A 10647-nucleotide genomic window follows, 5' to 3' on the forward strand; every position below is an offset into this window, starting at 1 on the left:
AAATAATAGAACTACCCCTCTTTAGCTCATCTGAACAGTGTCTAAGTATGAATATTGACAAATGTGAAATATCTTGCAATTCTGTATCAGATTGAAGCTCATGTTACAACTTTAGCAAAGAATCTACATAGTTTAGTTAGTTGAAACACTTTTTGTGCACATAGCAGAAATAAAAGAACATCCAATAAACAGAAAAATTCTAATGCTAAACAAAAGTAATGTCAAAATCAAGGTTTATCAGGTGAAAAACAACACGGTGTGATGAAATTCCAAGCCTCAAGTTGCCTATTGCCAAGCTGCATCCAGAAAAGTCGACATAAAACTCCATCTAGTGGACTCAACTGGGAAATGACACAAATGTGCAGAGTGTGCTGCTGCGAGTTTGAGTGACACTGGAATCTGATTCTCTTCTGCAAACCAAACCAAAGGTTTGTCTTGCACAAACCAGAAACACAGAAAATTGAAAGTAACCTTTTAGATTAATTGCAGCTTCAAATGACTAATTTATGACTGCAGAGTTTTTAAATTTGTACATTTAGTACAAATAAGCTATTAGATTTGATTGTTATGACCAATGCTGCGTGTGCTTTGCATAATTTTTTAACTAGTAATGTCATATATGATACAGTGGAAGAGCTCAGCTGATATGTGATGTATATGAAATTATCCTAAGTGACAGCAGCTGTTAAATGAATCGTAGGTTTTCTGCTTACATTTTTGGTGAAATCAGGGGAATCGGTGCAAATTAAAGACGGTCACAAGATGACTTTTTCATAGGAGACATTTTGTCATGTCCCAGTAGGAAAATCCCAGGTGTAAACAATAAAATGAACGATGGATGAATTCCATTTAGTTGCTTCAGTTTCAGGGTCCTGGTGTTGTAATGCCAGCTCACTGTCTGGGACACTTGAATAGAACAGAGTCATTGTTAATGTTCTTAGCAACCCCTGTGCCCTTCCTGCTGTGACAAGTCAAAATGTCTGCTGTGAAAAATTGGCCTACCGTTTCCAGCATATATGGACACCTTACAGGCAATTCGTCCACATGCTCACATGACCAAGACATACCATTTTCAAGTGTCAAAATAAAATATTTTTTTTATTTTTTTTTTAATTTATTTTTTTTGAACTAGAGTACCTAATTTTTGTAACTTAACATGTGCCAAATGCTTCTCAGCTAATGACGAGTGACTTCAGAGCAGTATTCAGTTCAAAATATGACTATTAAGTAATAAACTTTTTGTATTTGAAGCCATTTTTTTTATCAAATCACCATTGTGCAGTAAACTCACATTCTGTTCCGTGTTGGAAAGATTAACTACTGACGCAAATGTGTTTCTTTTAGTTTCATCTGTTTCATGATCTTTGAATTGGCAGAAATTCAAGCTGCAGACATATCGAATATGGGTACAAATGATAAGAGGTAGGAGAATGATGAAAAAATTTTTGTTTGATGAGCTGTTTCACATTAGACAGGTATATGTATCAAAGTGATTTAATATGAAGTGGTGCACTGACACTGTAATACATATAGTCGAAAACTCAAAAGAAAATTGTAGAGCAAAATATAAGCAAGTAAAAAAACATGTATGGCTGTTGACTGCAGGCCAGAGTTTAGATGTTAAAATGACTTCAGACTGACGTGAGGCTGAGTAAGACCCATCTGCTGCCCTCTGCTCCTCAGCCACCACTAAATGGATTAAACCTGCTGCACACATAGATCTCTCATCAAGGCATTGACCGGCATTACAACTTAAAGAAGGTGGTCACAGCACAGTCTGCTGTGTTTCCGTTCATCCAGCTGTTACTGTCTGCTGCTTAGTCCACCTGCTACTGTCTGGGTCCCTCTTGCACATTCTAATTTATCAATCTAGGGAATATATTGTCAGTGACAATAACTGTTGTATAAGCAGTGTGGGTCTGCTGCTGATAGTTGCAGATATTCACAATGTGAAGGATTGAGTGTTTTGCTCAGGACTACATGATCGAGACGAGAGCACTGGTTCATTTACCCACCCTGATTTTCCGCAGCTAATCCATAAACCTTTAACCCTCCGCTGTCATGAGAGAAGGACCATTTCATTTAAGAACAACTAAATTACCTTCACTGCGATGCAATTTGCAGATGTGAAAATCCCTGTGCCACTTTTAAAAGCACCAAATTTAATACACATGTAAACTGAACTAATAGATGAAATAAAACCTCACCTCCTGCGTTCTGGCTTTCACCTCGCACTTAGTAACCCTGTTGAAACAACATATGTTATAAACTTGACACTTGACACATGACTTCCAGGATTGCCACTTAAAGGCATTACAGTACCAAAAAAATAATATACAGTGTGTAAGGAAGGAGGAATGAGGAAGTGTAACTGTTTGTGTCTGTGTGTTGGACAGACAGTCCCATCAATATGAAGCATTCACATGCACTCTGGCAAGGCATCATAGAAAAAGATTGATTTTAAACACTCTCGTAGTCACGTGACCTTCGTTTTTACCAATTTCCATTTTCTTGGATTTTGTACAAATACAATTTTAAACTGCAAATAATAAATGCACAGAAGTATTCACAGAATTGTGAGTTTGTCTATGCATCAACCATCACATTTAATCTTTTTTTATTTCCATTGAAGTATCACATCCGTTTTCATTTCATAGACTAGTGGTGGGCTGAATATCAGCAGTACTGAAAATAAAATAAGATGTGAATAAAAAGTATTGCTCCCAGACAAACCCTCGCATTGACTTAGGCTATGATGACTTTTTCAAGATTAGCATAAACTGAGTCTTTTGTTTTTGCAGAGACTTATAAAGACATATATATCCAATGGGAGTTCATTTTAGCTACAGTGCTGTGTAAGAACTACATAACATACAGGGAGTTCAGAGAAGTTGTCCAGATTAGGTTAATATACTTCGTTATCAGGAGGGTCAAGGTTACTGAACTGCAAGGAGAAGAATGTTTTGCTGTGACGAACAGATGGCACGCCGGGATTAGACTGCTGACCTGCTCATGGTCTGGCTGAAGGTGTTTTTTGATTCCCCTAATGCCTTGCAACAAATAACAAGCCTTACTTGTGAATTTTACTGAAGTTCTCAGGTAGCAAGGTTATTAAAGGACACATTTAATCAGATTTGTTTTCTATATAACAATAACAAGTCCAGTTACCTTCGCAGAATACCATAACCTGGATGACTTAGAATCTTCAAAAACATATACCTACATAACAATAGTTTGTTTGCTTTCCATACATTTCAGTTTTCATGCATAAGACCTAAGAATGCATTATTCAAAACCAATTTCAATTAAAGAAGAAGTGTAATAAATGCCTGGAAACTAATTTCATAATAACAACTATAGTATTGTTGGAGTCATTGCAGCATTAAGGTGCTTGAAAACGCCACAGTGAAGTTATGTTTTTTCAGTATATATGTTCTGGTTAATCCCCTGTAGAAAAATCCAGTGATGTCACCGTGGGAACGCAGCAGCCTGAGGTCAGATTAAAACAGGAAGAGGCCAGTTGGCCGCTTGTCAACCAGGTTGGAGTTAGGGCTTAGAGACAGATCAGTGTCAGAGGATATATAAACCAGCTCAAACTTATGGTCTGTCACGCACATACTGTACAGCACTGCCGACTGCATACTCACAGGACTGTGCAATGTCCAGAAATACAAATTAGGAGAAAAATTTATTTGCTTCAAAAATCTAAAGGAAGTTAAGGATCAAAGATCCACCTCACACACAGGACATCTGCACCTCTATCTACTGCACAACTCCGTTGTTTTTGTTTTTTTTTGTGGTCTACTCTGCATCATAGCCATGGTTCTGGAGGAGAACGAGTGCGACTCTGTCTTTGAGCCCCGAATCACTGTGAGTATCACAGAGAGCTTCAGTTAACCTTGAGGCTTGATTTACTGTTATAGCTCTAATCCCTTGTGCAAAGTTAAATGATTTTTACCTGGGTAACACAAGGTTTTTGTCTGCATTGCTATAGAGACCACTAGTGAGTCAGTTGTATGAAATGATCAGTATCTGGTTTCAGCTCACATGATCATGATCTAAACTGTGCAGTGAGAACACCGTGCCCTCGAAAGCTACTTCTGTTTTTTTGCATTTAAAACAATCTGCAATATTACCAACTCAAACTCAAATATCATTTAATTTGTACTTACGAAAAGGTAAAGTAGTTCATGTTGATACACTGATATGAATGCAGCGACTGTAACATGGTTCATGGTGAGTTGACATCATTGGTTTTGTGTGATACCAACAATTACCTGTCTACAATATATTACATATTTGTGCTATTCAGCAATTTGTAAATTTATATCTCCAGCTACAAACAAGGGGCAGAAATACAATGGCCAATGTCCAATGGGCAACACAAACTAGTAGCATGCCTGGATAATCTGAATGTGTGACTGAGTCTATGTTTTTGTTTTAGGAGGAGCACGTAGAGACCCAGTATGGGAACCTCCACTGCATCATGAAAGGGACTCCAAGGGCAAACCGCCCTGGTATCCTGACCTTTCATGATGTAGGACTGAACCGTAAGTTTTGCCTCTTAACCCCTCAATAATGCCTAGTGATAGTGTTTGCACGCAGAAATGATACAATATACCAATAAACAAGTGGTAAAAATCCCAAACCTTTCGGAAGATGCAGTGAATCCCCCGAGTAAAAGGTGAAGGTGTATGAATACCTTTACATCCAAGCTAACATTGTCATATCGTAGGTAACTGATTTAGTCTTATGGTACTTATGAGTGTATATCAGCTAACTCAAAAACTAGATTTCTAATGGTATTTGTGCATTTTACTGTATTTCAGACTTCACCTCCGTTTTCAATTATGTATATTCTAGACTTTCTATATCCTTGCAAGATAAATCTTGCTTGTTTTCGTATCTTCTTATGTTCTTGTATGTTTCATGTTTTAACACTTTATTTTTTTTGTCACCGAAACAAGACCTAATTCTGTTTGTTAATAGTTTAGTGATGCCGTTCTTGTTTTTCTCTTCCTGTAGACAAGACCTGTTTTGAGAGTCTGTTCAGCCACGAGGACATGCAGGAAATCATCAGACATTTACCTGTTTGTCACGTTGAAGCGCCGGGACAGCATGAAGGAGCCAAAACTCTCCCAACTGCGTAAGGAAACTGTCCTCATTACTCTGTCTCTTTTGCTACAGCAGTCTTACTCTCATTATAATTATAATTATATTTAATGCTGTAATTATACCATTATTTAATATAAGTTTGACAGTTATAATTGATAATTATTTTGACCCCCCAGGTATACCTACCCTTCCATGGACCAGCTGTCTGAGGCACTGCCCGCTGTCCTCAAACACTTTGGGTAAGACAGACATGAAACTCTTCAGGTCTCTTAAGAGTTAATCTGATATTTACCCTTAACACTTTTGTTTGGGCTCTCATTTAAATTAACCACTGACATTTGACCGATTATCCTTTTGACCTCTTGGCTGTGCGCTATGCAGGTTGCGTAGTGTGATTGGACTGGGAGTTGGAGCAGGAGCCTACATCCTGGCGCGATTCGCTGTGAGTTCAAATCTCTTCTGTAAATCCCATCTGAACATGAGACATTGAGAAACACAATCGGACACCTAGTCTGCAAAATATAAAGTTTGGATCTTTAGTCTTTTCAGCAGAGATCTTCACATGGTTGTAGTTCCTCCTTGTGTACACGGTCATATGTAAATCAGATCTATGCCAGAATTATTGATCAAATCAGATACAAATATACATGTTTCATACAGTAAGTCCCAGAGGTGGGGTGACACTCCTATCCAAAAGCCACTGATAACTGCTAACAGCTATTTTATCCCTAAAAAAATCTCTACATATGTTCCCTATCTAGAGATTTTTTAATGGATAAGATGGCTATTGTTAGAGATTGCAGAGACTAAAGACTGAAGACGGTATCCATTGTAGAAACTGATCAAAATCTAAGACTTTGGAAATCAAGACTGTGATCTGTCAGTCCAAGAGTAACATGGCAATATGTTGTTAACACACTCATAATTGTAAGAAAAAAAATAACGAGAGAACTGCTGTGTGTGCGCGTGTGTGTGTAGCTGAATCATCCCGATCTGGTGGACGGATTACTTCTGATCAACATCAACCCCAGCGCTGAGGGACTAATGGACACTGTCGCGAACAAGGTAAACAATATGTGGTATGTGAGTGTCCTGTGTGCTGAGTAAGATCAACATCTGTTTCAAATGTTATGTTATTTTCAATCTCTACAAGCTTCTGTATTGATAGATATTAGATTGGATTTGATAGATTGTGATACTTCAGCTGCTATGGAGGTGTTAAGTGATACCTGTATTTGTCCCAGTTTTAACAAAAAGAAGAGAAGTGAGAGTGTTTGTCTTCTCACTAAGGTAGCTGTGTGTGTCTTTTATGTGTTTTATAGATCACTGAATGGACCCACACTCTCCCAGACACAGTCATCTCACACTTGTTTGGAAAGGTAAGGTATCATACATGTCAAAAAACTTCGTCAAGTATCCAGTGAGTCTTGTCAAACACAGAATATCTCTATCTTACTTTCAAATTTTTCAGGAGGAGATCATGACCAACCTTGACCTCATTGCTACATACCGTCACTACATCACAACAACAATGAACCAGTCCAACGTGGGTCAGTTCCTCCGCTCCTACAACAGCCGCAATGTCCTGGAGGTGGAGAGGCCTGTTCCTGGAGGAAACATCAATGTCAGGACACTCAAGTTAGTAAAAAATAATCTGACGTTTTGTCACACATTCCAGGGATCCTTAATTGTTCATGGTTAAAAGTAGAAATGGTGCATTGCATTTGCTAAGGTTCCACTGTAAATCAAACCATTTAAGATGTGACCAGGTTGTGATGAAGAAGCCTGAGCTTAATCTACCAGGACTTACTCAGGACCAATTTGTCAGACAGTGCCAGCAAGTTCCAGCTTCGCAAATATAAAATACTGAACAATCTGTAATTTTTCAGTCTCAGACAAAACGAGTCTTACCCTCTGTGCCTAAAACACCTGTATCTGCTGTGTTGCAGGTGCTCCACTCTGTTGGTCGTAGGAGATAATTCTCCAGCTGTTGAGGCCGTGGTCGACTGCAACTCTAAACTCAACCCCACCAAGACCACACTGCTCAAGGTAACCGGACGACTGACTGATTCAAAAATTAAATAAACAAGCAAAGAATTATAAAAAAACACACACGTGCATCCATACACAATCTGATATATTTCTAAAACTGTATTCAGAGAGACAGCCACGGGTGTGGCCTGCCAGCATATAAAGAAACAATTTATACTCATCTGCTATTGTCAAGTATGAACGTATACTAAAGTGAAACAATTTCAATTTGTATCTGATTCAACTGAAAGTCCACACCTGTATTTGCCTTGCCCTTGTAGATGGCGGATTGTGGAGGCCTTCCTCAGGTGGATCAGGTAGGTTGTGACATTTTATTGACTATTCTGCTGACAACACTGTAGAATCTCCACTTCTGATTGGTTGAAAAACTTATTTAACACTTTTCATCTTTCCTCTCCACAGCCAGCCAAAGTGACTGAAGCCTTCAAATATTTCATCCAGGGCATGGGATACTGTAAGTAACTATAACTTAACCCAAAACTATTTTAATCTCAAATTCTCGAGTCTCTGCAGGTGGCACTTTGTTCAGTTATGGCAGCTACTCACAGTAACTACTCAGTTCAAGTCAATGTATTTCTAACAAATCACTGTTGAACATCACTTCCTGTGGTGTTTAGAACAGAAAATGTTAAAGGCATATTATTACTGTTAAGACCATTTACTGTAGGTTGAATCAATACTGGTCTATATCCAATTCGTTAATTGTTATATGTTATATAAAAGTTGTATTAATATGAAATGTCTTAAAAAGCAGAATAGACTCTGAAGACAATTAAGGCAGATTCAAAATAGTACAAACCTGTCTCTCCTCTGTCTCTAGTGTCCAGTGCCAGTATGACCAGACTTCGCTCACGGACAACCTCCAGCTCCAGCATCTCGTCCTTCGATGGCTCTCGAAGCCGCGCACACACCAACGAGTTGCACCGTGGCCGAACACACTCACACGGCACCGAGGAGAAGAGTGGGCGCTCGCACACGGATGTCCCAATGGAGATGATTTCCAACAGCAATATGGACCAGAGCATCTCAAAGTCCACCGAAGTGGCGTGCTAGAGCGTGCTCTGCCCTAAATCCCATGCGCTTAATTCAAATTATACCTCATTGTATCTATCCAGCTTTATCCTAGATTCTTTCTCTACTTTCCCCTCTCTACCCCTCTTCATTCAGTAATGCCCTTTCATCTGCACTGTCTCTAGCTGAAAGGTCACAGGTCATACCTCCATGTGACTTTCTTCCATCCCTCTTTTCTCCCTCTCCATCCCACTGTGTCTGTATCTATCCATTCACCCATTTAATTCTGTTTTCCTTACCACCTCAGTCACCTCCTCTCTTTAACCTGCCCTGAACTGGTACTATGTGTCTCTACCTCTTTATCCTCCTTTGCTGTGTTTTTTTCTCCCTGCCCCTGTTCACGTCGTTCTCTTTGTCCAGTCTCCTTTTTTTTCCCATCTCCCTTTCTCCCCTTTCACCCTGATCTGCAGGCTTCCTCATTCTCTGATAGTTATAATGATACATGCTGCATGTGGAAAACATAAAAGCTGAAATGTGTTCTTTGAAAACTGAGTCCTTAAGCTATCATTTGTTTATGTAAAACTCATATCTGTATTCATGTATAATGAGTATAATCAATATGTGAAGGTACAGTAATTCCTATTGTGAAAACTGGATGTTCATAACTGTAGGAATGTGTATTAATTTTATGCAACTGTGACAGCTGTGTATTATTAAATACAGGAATGTGTTATGGACATGAATTTTAATACACAAAATGTTTTAAATTGGACTTGCTTTGGGTGTTCTGTGTAAAACAAAGTTATAATATTATCGTGAAAATATGTTACATTCAATCCAATCTTTAAAACAGGTGACTTCATGTAAGTATTTCTCGTGCTATCAGTGATTAAATATTTCACTGGAGACAAGCATCTTGCAGCTTTCATTTATACTAACTGTGGATGAAAAACAGAACCACCTGACCTCCCTGGCGTTAACTGCTATTACAGAGGCCAAAATCCACAGCAAATATCAAGTATAATTGTAACTGTTACAGTAATAAAAACAGAGAAACATAATTCTATTTTTTAGAATAAAATATTATGAATTTGTCCACCCTCGCTGCTAAATTGTATCTCTATAGAAGTGATAGAAAGATACCATATAGATAGAGAGATACCAGTAGAAAATGGAATGCCTTGTTGTCCAACATGCTCAAGATGTTACATTAAAAGGGAAGAGAAGAGTTTTGAAGATTTATATAAAGCTTTGTGTGGCTCCAGAGGGAGCTGGGTAAAGTCCGATAAACTGCCTCAGAAGTGATGTCATTTGTCATTAGAAAGAAGTGACCAGTTACCAGACCTCTACAGCCCGCTCCTCAACTCTGCTTGAGGCTTAGAAGCTTGAGGCCACATTAGCTGCATAACACACCTGAATCTGTCGAGTTGCATTATGAGTAATGTAAGCCACCAGGTTGTGACAAGGAATTAAATGGGCAATACCTAATCTCCATCATGAGCCCGACAGTAACATAGGAGTGCAACTAAATCAGCGGAGTACTCCTTTCAGTGGCAGAGAAGACATTTGAGATTGAAGTTGTTGAGTTACAGGAATTATTTCTGATGGTATTTCTGTCAGCAGCAGTAGCCCAAACAAGATTAAATGTTCGAAGAATTTTTGAACTTTTGTTTTCAAAGACAAGGGAATCCAAGTGGTGTGCCAGACTAACTTTAATTGTCATGCCAAAGGTCACTCTTTTCTGTGATTCAGTTCACCACTTGCCAATTACTGCTGCTGTAATAAGACTACCACCTCAGACTGTCATGGTGTTGGAAGACTTCTCTGATTTTGCTGATGTAGGATTTCATTGTCATCATAATACAATGCTACTGTAGGTTCTCAAACACATAAGATGTGTTTATTACATCCTTAAAAACTTGTGATCATTAAGTATTTTGCAAGGTGAAGGTGATTTTCTGATGAAATTTTAGGCTGACATTTAACAGTGTAGTTTCAGATAAGTTAGAGTAGATAGATAGAGGGCTAGATAGCGTGCTTCTATGATTTTTCCACTAGATGGAGCTCTAGGATATGTAGCCAAAAAACACTCTATAGACACTGTACTCAATCCTAAATGATTGTAGTGTTTTAACAATTGCATTCAAATCACACTGAAATACAGCTTCTGTCCAGCATCTGCTAATTTTTTAATAACACTCTTCTAGCTCAGCATTATTGATCTTTTTAATATCACTTATGGGTCATTTTTAGCCTCATCCTTTTCCAGATGGGTGGAAGGGCATTGTATAAAGTTTGTTTCCGTCCCTGTGCATGGTCCCTGACATGCGGACTCATTTCCGATTTTTTTTTTGTTAGTTTGTTCGTTAATCCGCATCCTGCTTAAGCTATTTGACCATTTAATTACATGCCAAGCATGTGAAAATAACAGGTCAGGTGTAAAACAAGAAATTTGAGAGTTTTTGGCAA

General features: G+C 38.5%; 1 protein-coding gene across 3 annotated transcripts; it reads left to right on the forward strand.

Moving 5' to 3' along the window:
• Positions 1-331: 331 nt before the first annotated feature.
• LOC120784344 (protein NDRG1-like) lies at positions 332-9020 on the forward strand. Of its 3 annotated transcripts, none has more exons than XM_040118082.1 (13): positions 388-428; positions 3818-3870; positions 4445-4550; positions 5026-5146; positions 5292-5354; positions 5497-5557; positions 6094-6180; positions 6438-6494; positions 6587-6753; positions 7065-7164; positions 7428-7463; positions 7570-7621; positions 7988-9020. In XM_040118082.1, the coding sequence occupies exons 2-13, from the start codon at positions 3820-3822 to the stop codon at positions 8218-8220; spliced, it is 1134 nt and encodes a 377-aa protein (XP_039974016.1). In that variant the 5' UTR covers positions 388-428; positions 3818-3819; the 3' UTR covers positions 8221-9020. The 3 variants fall into 3 exon arrangements, with proteins under 3 accessions (XP_039974017.1, XP_039974016.1, XP_039974015.1); XM_040118081.1 differs by lacking the exon at positions 388-428 and adding an exon at positions 1370-1422; XM_040118083.1 differs by lacking the exon at positions 3818-3870 and having other exon boundaries at positions 332-428.
• Positions 9021-10647: the final 1627 nt, after the last annotated feature.

The sequence above is a fragment of the Xiphias gladius genome, chromosome 22, assembly GCF_016859285.1.
Source record: "Xiphias gladius isolate SHS-SW01 ecotype Sanya breed wild chromosome 22, ASM1685928v1, whole genome shotgun sequence".
Taxonomy (NCBI): domain Eukaryota; kingdom Metazoa; phylum Chordata; class Actinopteri; order Istiophoriformes; family Xiphiidae; genus Xiphias; species Xiphias gladius.